The 13,239-nt window shown below is 38.1% G+C and overlaps 1 protein-coding gene across 14 annotated transcripts in view; it reads right to left on the minus strand.

Moving 5' to 3' along the window:
• Pam (peptidylglycine alpha-amidating monooxygenase) overlaps positions 1–13,239 on the minus strand; it is a 272,033-nt gene that overhangs the window by 64,854 nt on the left and 193,940 nt on the right. For all 14 annotated transcript variants that reach the window (XM_029538822.1, XM_029538820.1, XM_029538818.1 and 11 more), the window contains 5 exons: positions 9,594–9,642; positions 8,382–8,449; positions 7,150–7,230; positions 6,810–6,886; positions 5,553–5,656 (listed from right to left, as the gene is read on the minus strand). In XM_029538822.1, the coding sequence (XP_029394682.1) occupies positions 5,553–5,656; positions 6,810–6,886; positions 7,150–7,230; positions 8,382–8,449; positions 9,594–9,642 (379 nt within the window). The remainder of the gene's footprint in view (positions 1–5,552; positions 5,657–6,809; positions 6,887–7,149; positions 7,231–8,381; positions 8,450–9,593; positions 9,643–13,239) is intronic.

A 13,239-nucleotide genomic window follows, 5' to 3' on the forward strand; every position in this document is an offset into this window, starting at 1 on the left:
TGGTCTTGCAAACTTTATATGACCCAGCACAGGGGAAGGCCAGGGCCAAGTAGTGGGAGTGGGTGGGTAGGGGAGCAGGGGTGGGGGGTATAAGGAACTTTCTGGATAGCATTTGAAATGTAAATAAAGAAAATAATAACAATAATAATAATAATAATGATAATAATAATAATAATAAAAGAAAAAAACAAAAATTTAAAAAAATGAACAGACAGAACAAAACACCCCCCCGAAAAAACCAAACAAACAAAAAAGAAAATGTCCTGCCTATAGCCCTATTTTACAAAGAAATTTTCTCAATAGAGGCTCTTTCCTCTTCAATGACTGTACCTTCTGTCAAGTTGATATAAAGATAACCATCACAGGACACAAAAGGATATACCGCAATATAATAAAGGCAATGCACAGTAAGCTCACAGCTAGCATCAACCTTAAAAGGATAGAAACTCAAAGCAATTCCATTGAAACCAGGAAAAAGACAAGGTTGTCTACTCTCCCCATGTCTACTGAATAAAGTACTGGCCGTCTTAGCTAGAGCAATAAGACAACTGGAGAAGATCGATTGGATACAAATAGGAAAGGGAGAAGCCAACCTATCTTTATTTGTAGGCGATATGACTGTGTACATAAAAGGTAATCAATCTGGGAACAAGGAGCTAAACTGAAATGTTTGCTAAAAAGAATCATCAGCCTATCTAGTGATGGGTAAAACGTGTTACTCCCGTTGCCAGGAAACCAGTGAGAGGGCAATCGGTAAAGGATTAGAATATAAAATAAGAAACTAGCGTCAACTAAAGTAATTTTACACCAATGCTAGAGGCAAGGAAAGTCACGAATAAGTTAGAAATTATGTATTGGAAAGTACAAAGTCATACATTTGAAAAGGCTAGTGAAACCATGGGTCTTAGAGGAGAACCTACTGTCAAAAGCCTTTACACTAGCATACTTCATATTAGTCGCTTTAAATCTGACATGTTTTGGTGGGCCTGGAAAGACAGGAAACCTCAAGAAATGAATGGTGAATGGAGAATATTCTTGCTGAATCACTGCCTGTAATTTATCACGTTCTGATACAGCGGTCCTGATAAGCCACCATTGCTGAATGATGAGTTAGTTCAAATGCATATATTTTTGGTGGTATTTCTGAAAATTATTCATTTGTATCTATGTATCTACCATCTACTTCAGACTCATGGAGGCTTTTATAAAAATATTTCCTAATACAAAGGTTCATAATGGCGATTTAAGAAAGTGCCAAATATTCTGAAATGAATCACTAGAGAATCCCCGAGTCTGTAGGTCATGCTGAAACTGTAGTCAGTGACACTCTGCAAACTCAGTGGTACCTTCCCCTAGCCCTGTTTCTTATCATTAACAGAATCTGGGTTTAAATATAACCAGAATGGGTCATACTATCTTGGGAAATTAATATGAGATGTTAAAGATTGTGTTTTATGAAAGCTAAGTGCTTTTAAAGATGCACAATAAAGGGTAAGTATTTAATGATATACCTTCCACTTTGCAAATACTGCACTTAAAAATGTTGATTAATAAAAGGACATGAGTAGGACCAAACTGCCAACCAAAGAGTCCCCTCGGAGGGACGCATGGCTCCAGCCACACATGTAGCAGAGGATGGCCTTGTCAGGCATCAATGTGAGGAGAGGCCTTGGTCTTGTGAAGGCTTGATGCCCCAATGTAGGGGAATACCGGGACAGGGAAGTGGGAGTGGGTGGGTTGGTGAGCAGGGGGAGGGGAGGATGGGATAGGGGGTTTTCAGAGGGTATAGCATCTGAAATGTAAATAAAGAAAATATTTAATAAAAAAGAAAAAAAAACAAAAGACAAACAAACAAAAGACAGGAGGTAGAAAGGAGACTATTTTGGAAGAGAACTGGTTCTGAAGGAGAAAGAAGGGGACAAGAGAAGGAAATGTGGGTGACAATGAACAGAGTATATTATACCGGAGAATAAAATGTCATAAGAGACCCTCATTATTTTGTATGTGATACAGTAACAGCAAACGATGAATTAAAATGATAAATAACATGCTTTATTTGTTTAGGAAAAATATCTTCGATACATTGTCATTATTCTCCTCTGTTTATATTGTCACAAAATAACACATTTCAAGAGAGAAGATGACCAGTAAGTTGACTAAACAGGTAAATGCTACCTGATAAGCANCCAAATGTAGACATTTAGTCTAAAAAATTTGGGGTGATTAGCTGACTTAATTAGCTTAATTGACTGACTTAAATAGATTCTAATTGTTTAAACTTGGCTAAACATTTGAAATTAATTTAGAGAAGTGTCTCATTGAATGTAAAATATGTACCACAGGCATAAAGTATTTTTCACAGATTCACTGGAACAATGTTATTACTATTTTATGCAGTTTCTTCTTTAAGATATATTATTTTATAATTTTTGAAAAATATACATTTATGTGTAACATTTTATCCTTCAGTACATTTGTTAATTTATCTAGACTTAAACACAAATGTTTAAAAAGTACATTTAACGCTAGTTTTTATTGACAAATCTTGGTGCCATATATTAGGAGCAATATTATGTTTTAGCATGTGCATCCAACAGAGAACATACTTTGGTACATACACCACCTTGCAGAACTATCACTTTTTCATACTTAGGTTCTTGAAATTTATTTATTTTAAAATATATATTATTGTCTGTAGTCACTTAGTTGTCTATCAGAAAATTAAAAAAAAGCTATTTTCTTGTCAATTTAAAAATGTATACTCTTCAACCAACCATTCCCAGTCAGTCCTACTTTAACTCTACCTCTGAGTCCTGCTAACTGTTACTCTAACTCTTCAGCATCTTTAGATTACACATATAAAAGTAAGGCTGCTGCCTGACAACTCAGTGATTAAAAGCACCTGCCAACAAGCTTAAGTTCTGAGTTTCATTCCCAGGACCCAGGGTATAAAGAGAGAACAGACTCCTCCTAGTGGTCTGATTTCCACACATATGGTATGACACAGGTGCTTGTATATAACACACACACACACACACACACACACACACACACACACACACACACACACCAAATAGATTTAATATTTTAAACAGTAGTCTCATTCAGCATTTGTTTCTCTACCTGGCTTATTTTACTTAGCACAAAGTCGGATTCATCCATGCTGTAATAAATTATTTTCCTTTAAAGGCTGAACAATGCCCCACTGTGCAATATGCCACATTTTCTTTTCTATTCCCCCATAATGGACATGCAGATTATTAAATCAACCTATTTTTTGTTTTGTTTTGAGATATTATCTTCAGATGAAGCACAGTCAGTGTCAAGGTTGGCTTTGAACTCACCATGTATCCCAGAAAGTTCTCAAACCTACAGTCTCTACTTCAGCATCAATGGGTGTGCAGCACTGTGCTTGGATCTTTTTCTCAATTTCAGTATTTTGAAATGAATCATGATTTTTCCATCTAAGCAAACACTTCTCTAGTCTAAAAAGTTTAAGGTTACAAGAGTCTAACTTGGCTAATATAAAATATCACTTAACTGAAAAATTTTACTTGTGGGACAAAGCCAGCATGGTTTCAGGGGTGGTATAGGACAAAATGCTTCAAAAGTCAGGTAGATATTTTTCTAAAAACGTCAAGGAGTTTCCCAACTAGCCTGGAGCAAATAGGATTTGTACCGAACTGCTTCAAACTCTGGGTCAGATCGACATCCAGTGAGCTTCTCTCTCTCTCTCTCTCTCTCTCTCTCTCTCTCTCTCTCTCTCTCTCTCTCTCTCTCTCTGTGTGTGTGTGTTAGGTGGGAGGAGAGAAAGGAGGAAGTTTACAAAGAATAATTTAATAAGAAATTTCTTTTCTTTGCCGTTTACATTTTCAGCTGTGATCCTATTGTACCCTGGAGACTACACCTGTTAATGTACAAAACACAGAAACACTGTAGACAGTATTTTTTCCAAATTTAAAAGACACATGAAACATTATATGCATCTATAATATGCATTATAATAAAAATTTTATTCACCGTTAGATTTCTTCAAACATGCCTTATTACTTTATTATTCTGGAAAAAGTAAATCAGTAGTATAAATTAAACATTCGAAATTCAAACTCATCCAATAACTTAATTTGCCATAATCCCTTTCTATTTCATCTGTATTAAAAATAGTGTTTACTTTATCTCACCAGAGAGTTACAAAAGGATAGATAATAATATCCTCATTTTAAAGTATTATTTTAAAGGAAAATGTACAATTTTACAAAGACTAGAATTATTTTAGGCTCATGAACTCAAAAGAAACCTCTGGGACCACTTGGGTTTCTCCTTCTGGCACTGCAACAAGCGGTTAATGCCTATGGCTGGCATTACTTCAGAGAGGAAACTCCACAGATACAGTCTGGCCAGGGGTGTAATGATGCCCCCTTACCCAAAGGGTTAAGGTCTGGGAGGCTAAGATACTCTGTGGCCTCACACTAAAGATTGCCAATCGATACATGTAGCAGTGCTCTTGAAAGTGTTTGTTTTGAACTACTTTCTCTACTTTCTGAGAAGGTTAACAAAATAACCTCTGGCATTTAACTACCATTCCTGTGGCCTCACAAGAGTACAGAACAGAGAGCAGCTGATCAATACCCGCTGGATCCTGTTAGCTCACGTGTCAAAGCCTGTCACAGAATGTGTGACCCCTTCCCCTTTTCTAGTGTGGTTGTGTCTATATTGTCCTATCATCCTTTATGATAAGTCAATACGTTTATTGATTTTTCTCCAGTCTTCTCCAAAGATTTAAGGAATACACTCGGAAAGCTGCCTGAAAGCTTCTTCTTTAATACAAATTGATAGTTTCCCCATTCAGATAAAATGGAAACCTATGTTCTAAGAAAACCCATGGTTCATGAAAACTCCATGAAATGTTCCTGTCCTTTCTTCTCTCCAGTGTGGTTCCTAGTTGGTAGTCACTACTCCTCTGAAAACCTTTCTGTATCATCTTTACTCTCTGTAACTTCTCTCAAGCTTCCAAGTGCACTCAGAAAGTACCTTTGAATCTAGTTCAATATGGCAACGAGGCACCTGCATCCTTTTCTAACAGAAAGTTCACAAAAGTTTGCCTTTCATTTAAAATTTCTAATTTATTTGTAAAACTGTCCTTAATGCTTTAGAAATTGTGAATATGATTTTATGACACAAATCAGAATTACTTGAAGGAGCTTTGGCATTTTGAAAAGTAGTTATGTCTTGGCTTCACTTATTGGAAAGGGAAGAGGTACCATACTCGCTTGGTACACAGGAACTGAGAATTACAGACTTGAAATCGGCACACTGAAAGAATTATGGGTGTGGTTGTTATTCTGCTTAATTGAGGGCAAAAGAACTCAAGTGAAAGAAATGTTCCCAAGTGAGGCCACTTTCTAGGGCTTTTCCATAGCCATCAGTTAGGGAGTGATAGAGTGCAAGTTTGCCATAATGGTTCAAGATACTGAAATTGTATAATTCATAACTGTTACCTACATCCATGGCTTAACCTGATAAAACTGAATAGGGGGAGTGCAGAATCTTACCCGATGTGGGTGGCTTCGGTCCTCCCCTCACCAGTGAACACACATCTGGCTGCCAGTATATCACCAAAAGCAACATCTACTGGGTGTTCCACAGGGTAAAAAGCCTGCCCCAAAGAAAAAAACAACAATGAACTAAAATCATTATTACCTAGAACTACATGTTGGAGTAATGTGAGGTTCAGAGCATTGTGGGTAGAACGGATAAAGACAGACACACAGTGTCCTTGATCCTTTCAAAAAACATTGCTAGATAAAATGAGTTCTCTCTTAATTCATCAGTTCCACACTATAGCACAAGTGCCAGAGTTTAAAATAAACAAACACTGTTTATAAAGTCCTCTACCCCCAATAAGACTGGAAGCAGAGTTTTCTGAAATGGACTGAATAATGATAGGGTGGAAAATACAAACATCACATTAAGATGATTCCCAGAGACATCGCTATGCCCATAGATCTGTGCATTGCTCAACCTTCATCAAAATGCTTTGTCTTGCACAGATGGCAATTCACAGGGACCCCAGGTGGTCAACAAGCAGAGAAGAAGGCTTGGTGTGCTTAGTCTTAACTGGGATGTCCAGATCATACCAGACCTCCTCAGAAGAGACGGCCGAAGGTTGTTACTGCCAGAGGTTGTGGGTGACTTCAAGGAAACAGTGATTTCTGGACAGAACAGGGCAGCTGTACATGAGGTAAAAACATGAACAAGACCTGTGCCAGCTCAAGCCAGACAAAGTCTTAGAACTGAGGTAGGGAAGGTAGGCATGAAGTCCCTCTGAGGGGGACTGAGGAACTGCTGTCATTTGATGGCTGCTGGGAGCAGAGTCAGTTTTCACTAATTGTGTGACTCCTGGTTTGGTGGGCCCCTGCTCCTGGGTAGGGCCCACTCCGAATAGTATTCAGTAATATAAATACGACTTCAAGACTTTAAAAAACCCAAAGAACTTGAAGTTGGGTGGGTAGGAAGGTCTGGTGGATCTGTGGGAAGTCAGCTTGAGAGGTTGAGCATGATCAAGGTAAATTATATTAAATTCTCACAGAACTCATAAAAATATTCCTTAGTAAAAGGAAAAGAACTGCCATCACATCGAGAGAACTGATGAAGTATTAAACTGGAAATTCTAAACAGGAATTAATATTATATAGATATTGTGAAGACAGAGTCACAGACTTCAGGATTCTAGGGAAATTCACAAAAGACTTATATAAGGCATTAAAAAGAAATTACTTCTTCTTGGAATTAAGATAGACTCTACCAACCTGTGGCAGCTGGGGGCTCTGGCGTCCAATCAGCGTCCACTGTCCGTTTCTTACTCTGTATCCACTTACTACCTTACCTTGATGAACAGAAATCAGAATGGAGCACTATAATAAATGATTTGGAAACCCAGAGCCACATTCAATATTTAACTTTCTTCTCAAAAATAAAACTTAAGTATATTTCAGATTTCAAACTGTTGCCTATCTTAATAAAGCATCATAAGAATTCAAGGAATTGGACAAGACATACTTAAGATCTAGCATAACTTGATTTTTATATTTACAGTTCTAGCAAGCAAATGACAGTATTTCTAATTTAACATGCAGCTTCAGTTCTTACCTAAATGGTGAGTATGGACTCGGTAGGCAAACACATGCATCGGATACATTTTGTAATGGCACGAAATGTCAGAATTCACTACTGCGGGGACAAAGGCACAGAGAGAAGTCACTATGCAGTTGGAAAACATCTTATTTATTATTTATTTACTTATTTATTTATGTTAGAAGTATGAGTGAGGTAGTCTCAGGCTCTTGCACTTGGCTCTCTTGTGAACGGGACGCTCATTCATTACCCAGCAGGTATCAAACATTTATTCTGTGTCACACATTTTACTAATGCATGTTAAGAGCCTCTGGCCTCACATTTATTTCTTTAAATCTTTTCCATACTGTACAGCTTGATCCTATTTCCATTCAAGCTTTTATTTTATTCAATAACTGAATGACAAGGATCAACTCAAAGTACTCTGTGAAGGTGCAGGGAGCCATGGCTTCCTTGGTGTCTTTTTTGTGAACTTTATTCCGTGGAAAAAAATAAGTTTGTTTTTATGTTAGTGCAAAAAAGAAATTTAAACATTGAATATAATTTCCTAGAGTCACTAAATTGGTAGCTCATGTATACAATAGGCTTATTCTATATACTTTTCCTCTCTTACAGTCTAACAAACAATAACAATTTAATAAATAGGACATTAAAGTCAATTTTAAAAATAGTAATATATAAACCATATAAACATTAATTTTAAAAGATTCTTACTCAAACAAACATACTACATTCACTGTGATATTTTTGTTGGATCATTGATGTTGTATGTATTCTTGTAGTTTATTCCAGCTTAGGAGAATCGTGTGATAGTTCCATTTTGCAAATAGGGAACTTAGTATATATAATTACTAAATCTGAGCTGTGGTGGATTTTCCAGCCTCTTGCTTTTTTTGAAGCTTTCCAACATAATAGTTTATACGGCTATATATTGTGCAGTTTAACTTTTTACATGTAAAGAATGAATAGCTGATTTGTGCAATAAAATTAGTCTTTATACAACACACCAGCAAACCATGGACCTCTGTTTTGGCATATCTATAAATAAATATTGGAAAAGCAGTAAATTACTGGCTTGTAATGATTTTTAAAATCTATTTGAAACCCAAGGATGCTAAAGAACTGATTTATTTTTCAGATATGTATCTAGATATTGTCCACTTTACAAGTTCATAGAGTGCACTCTATATCTCTTCTTAGAGGTTAGTTGATGAGATAATGGTAAATATTAAGAGGCCACTCCTCACCTTTCTCTCCTGGTGGTATAACAGTGTTGACAGACATCATAAGGTACATGCCCGCAATCAAGGGCTGTCTAAAATTAAAATAAAAAATGTAAAACCATATAAACATATACATACACACTATATATAATATATATAATGAGATAGAATATATTAATTTTTCTTAATAATTGCTTCATTTTTGTGAAGGTTTACCATAGCTATTTTTATATGGGCACTTGTTTATGCTATGGGTTCTGCTTTTTCACTCAAACGCCAAGGTAGGGATCACTGGGAAGGGTTTTGTTGTCGTTTTCGATGCAATGAGCACTTTAAACAGTGAGTAAAGCAGACTATTCTCCACAGTCTGGGTAGGACTCATCCCACCCTTGAAGGTCCTAAGAAAGAAGCTTCCTTGAAATGATGAACTTCTCCCTACAAACTGCCTTTGGACTCAGTGACGCCACCTATTGCCTGTCCTGAACTTCCAGGTAGCCCTTCACACGCTGGGCATGTCAGTCCCAGAGCATGTCTCCTCACTGACCCAGCTCTTCCTTTTCCTCTCTTCTCCCCTTCCCTCCCTCCCTTTCTCCTTTTTCTCTCTTCCTTTCCTCCTCCCTCCTTTATTTCCTCCTTTCCTTCCTTCCTCTGCTCATCCTACTGCCCTCCTTCAGAATTCAAGCTTCTCTGGAGACTTTAACAGGGTTCTCACGATTCAGAGTTGTCACAACATGCTCTTGTTCAATGTTCTCTCCCTTGACTGTTGACAATATAAGAGTAGAAAGTGACGTCTAACAAATATAGCCAAGGAGATGGGGTGCTACTACAAGATTATGTCATTAAATAACAAATGGCTCAAATCCCATCTTTTGATCAAGCCCTTGCTTTATTATCATTTAAAATTATTATTACTGTTGTTAGTTTACGTTTGATGCAACTGTATCAACCCGGTCTTGAATTCCTGTCAGCCCTGCACACTCTGGGGTTGTCAATCCTGTACCACGTCTTCTCCCTGTTGACAACTATGTGAGAGATTGGAGGTGACTGTTTCATGGCTGAACCTAACAACGACTATAGCCTTTCACTGAAGCCTTTCATAAGACAGCTGCCCAGCCCCCTGACACTGAGACAATAAATATTGATTTGAGGCAGCAGTCATTTTGGGGTAATTAATCTTCTACATCAGATAACTAAAAATCTCTTAAGATCTTAAATGGAAAACCTGGAGGCACTTACGGCACACGTGTGAGATGTAAGGACACACCAGAACAGTCTTTGTGATTATCTGAAAAAAGAAAAACAAAAAAACACAAACACATGTTAAATATGAACATGTGAAAACATCTCAAAGCAGGGTGCTTTAATTGATTCTTAACGAGTAGTACTTAAAACATCAAATTGTGTGACATTTGCCCTATGAAGTACTTCACGGGAGATTTGCTGACCATCAGTTCACACAACCACCAATGAATCACAAGGGTGAATACAAACGGCCTCCTGACTCTATTTTGTACCGAGCGCAGACACAGAGGCACAGAAGCAAGTGGTTGCTGTGTTCTGCATCATTTTTATTGCAGAAACATGTGAGGAAGTTGGTGAATTTGATATGTACAGCTGTGTCAGGCTTTTCAGCTCTGACTTACCTGCCATGAGGTCTGCCCTTTGAACTGTGAGCTAAAATAAATTCCACATCCCTTGATTTCTCTCACCAGACTATTATATCACACCAACAGGAAGAGAAACCCAGACAGTGTATATAGGCATTTTGTTTTTACAAAGATATATCTGTCTAGTCCCCTTAATCAATTTCTGGGAAGTACTATTTTCACAAAAAATTCACAGAAGTTTCTCTCTCTTCTTCCCTTCCCCCCCTTTCTCTTAATAATTTTAAGTGCTTTACAAAAAATGAGAATTTATGGCACAAATCAAAGCCTTTAATGCCAGGAATTGGTTACATCCAATCAAGTTATTGACCAAGGAGGCCCCATGGGAATCTACGAACACTCAGGCCATTGTCAAGACTATTGGATGTTCTACACAAACTGTTAATAAGACCCTATTACTAAATACAATAGTTACTCCACTCACTGAAGATGGGGAAGTCAAGCTTCACGTCCACCTGGAGTCTTTACTCTTACTGACTAGTGTTGGTGATGCTGTAAGGTACCCTACAGTGTACCAAAGGGGGAAAAAATAAACACCAACCCAGCTAAAAACCCTGTAAGTTATGCTGGTGCAACAGCGGCAGAAAAGCTTTGGAATTAGCGAACCACTATATGATAGGGCTTGAGGTCACTCCATAAGACAGAACCCATGCCTGACAATGCTCAGGTGGTGCAGCACCTGTGTCTGAATAGGCCATGGGCCTGGGGGGAAAACCAAAATGCAGCAAACTCTTCTGCTAAAGGAATGTAGCAATTACAATTCATAATGACCTATGAGCTATACTCATAGATTTGTGTCTTGCTCAGCCATCATCAGAGAAGCTTCCTCTTGCAGTAGATAGGAACTAACTCAGAGATCAACAACTGGACAATATGCAGAGAGCAAGAGTCTTTGGAGCACTGAGTCCTGAATGAGGTGTTTCCATCAAATCTCCCCTCTCAGGGTTCAGGGAATTCTGAGAAGGAGGAGGCAGAAAGATTGCAAGAGTCAGAGGAAATGGACCACACCAAGCAAACATGGCTTGCTAGACAAGTCAGGACTCAGACCCCTAATGGTATTATGAATGGTATTAGATAGACATGAGTCTATCTAAGCCAGATGGAGTCCCAGAACAGAGAGGGGAGATGGACAGAAGCCCACAAGCTTAAACCAGAAGATGTCTCCAACTGATAACTGCTTGCAAAAGACAATTTAGTTTTCTCCAATGGAGTCTTCCTGGATATACAAATCACACTTAATGGCAGGCCAACAGTAGACGGTTAATACAAAATTAACTCAATGGTATTGTTGAAAATTTCTTTTTTTCTCATAGGAGTTTGTATAGGTGTTTTCTTTCTTTCTTCCTTCCTTCATCCTTCCCTCCTTCCCCTCTCTTCCTCCTCCTTTCCCTTTGGGTATATAATATGGCTTCTTGTTTTATGTTTTCATGGGATTTCTGAGTGGGCGAAACTGTATGTATCTCAGTATTTTTTTCTTTGGTTCCCTTTTTTGTTTGTTTCATTTTATCTTACTTTATTTTTTCCAGTGTGTGTGTGTGTGTGTGTGTGTGTGTGNGAGAGAGAGAGAGAGAGAGAGAGAGAGAGAGAGAGAGAGAGAGAGAGAGCAAGAAAGGGTGTGGCTTGGGTGTGAGTTAGTGAGGATCTGGGAGGAAAAGGACAAGCTAATTAGAATCTCTTGTATGAAAAAAAATGTTATTTTCAATTAAAAAAAGAATGAGAGTTTAAATAGAGGTTAAAGAGTGAGCTGGTAAATAATAATACTGAGTAATTAACACAGGCATATCTTCAGCTATGTCTGTGTTTTAAAAAATAGAAATGACAAGTGAGTATGATTCCTTCACTTATTTTATAAGAACACTGACTTCCTTGTATGAGCTGAATGTAACTTAATAAACATACCTAGTCTGTACTACTTTCAAAATGATTAGTTGATGATCTCATCAAGAAACATGTGAATACCCATGGTGACTGACAGAGAATGGTTAAAGTAGACCTTCATTCACAGCAGATGAACTCCGAACCCTAGGGACTCACTTAATTAGCTTAGATAATTGCAGGAAGCATTTTTTTCATGTGCATGAAAATCCTAGTGAACTTAAAGGTTATTTTAAGAAATGACAATCATCTTCATTCAATTAAAACTGAGCAACGTGTAGCACTCAGCCCCGGGTTGTAGCTAGCAGGCAGTAAAGGAGGATTCACTGGTTTCTTTAGACACAATGGAGGAGGGGTACAGAAAGACAAACACCAAATGGCTAGAAAATCCACTGGATAAGACAATGTGAGAATATGGTCTGTAGAAAGATACCATGAACCCAGATCTGGGTGAAATGGCCTAGCCACAAGGTCTGGCAATGAATGTTTCAGGTAGAAGGATGGTCAAGGGCTCCAGAAGGACTTAGCTCAGTCCCACGAAATACTTATCCCTGTATGCATGGGCTGTGGGATGACTGTAAGTCTGGAAGCTGAGCACTCACAGTGTGTGCATAGTGGCTTCAGAGTCTCAGTTTTATGCTGTGAGCAAAGAAGCCATGCAGTAAGTGACAGGGACATGTAAAGTGTCCACATAGCAAGTGCCTGGGACTTACGTATCATCACTAACTACTGGATGTCAAGTCTAGTAGTTTTTTGTGGTTGGGGGTTATGGAAACAAAGATCTTGCTGGTAGGAGTCAGGTATTCTGTCACTGGGCAATATCCCTTCCCTAGTAATTTTCCTTTTAATTACACCATTTGAAGGAACAGCCTTGTCCCCTATTTAGTATAAATGCAAGCGACAAGTGCACTGTGCATGATGACCTGTCTTCTGTACTGTCCTTACATTGTGCCTGAAATCAATGAGTGAATCATAGTCTGACGTTTATTACAGAAACTGGCTCATCCTTTTTTATCACGACTTTACTTTTTTTTTTAATGTTGGAAATTAAATAGACATTTCAGAACTGCCAAAAAGATTAGCTGAACAAAATTCTGAAAGTTATCTCAAAGTACATGCCCACATAAAAGTTTTAGCTTTACAGCTAAAACCGTCACCAAGTAAGAGTAGCAGGGATGTTGCTCATGGCATTGTGCCACACAGCTATTGCCAAGGGTAGTGAAAGGATGCACACTCCTGTTAGAGTACACATTAGAAGTGTCCACACTTGATTGCAAGCTTGTACAACCACTTTGGAAATCAGTCCTGCGGTTCCTCAGAAAATTGGACATAGTACTACCAGA

The sequence above is a fragment of the Mus pahari genome, chromosome 5, assembly GCF_900095145.1.
Source record: "Mus pahari chromosome 5, PAHARI_EIJ_v1.1, whole genome shotgun sequence".
NCBI classification, from domain to species: domain Eukaryota; kingdom Metazoa; phylum Chordata; class Mammalia; order Rodentia; family Muridae; genus Mus; species Mus pahari.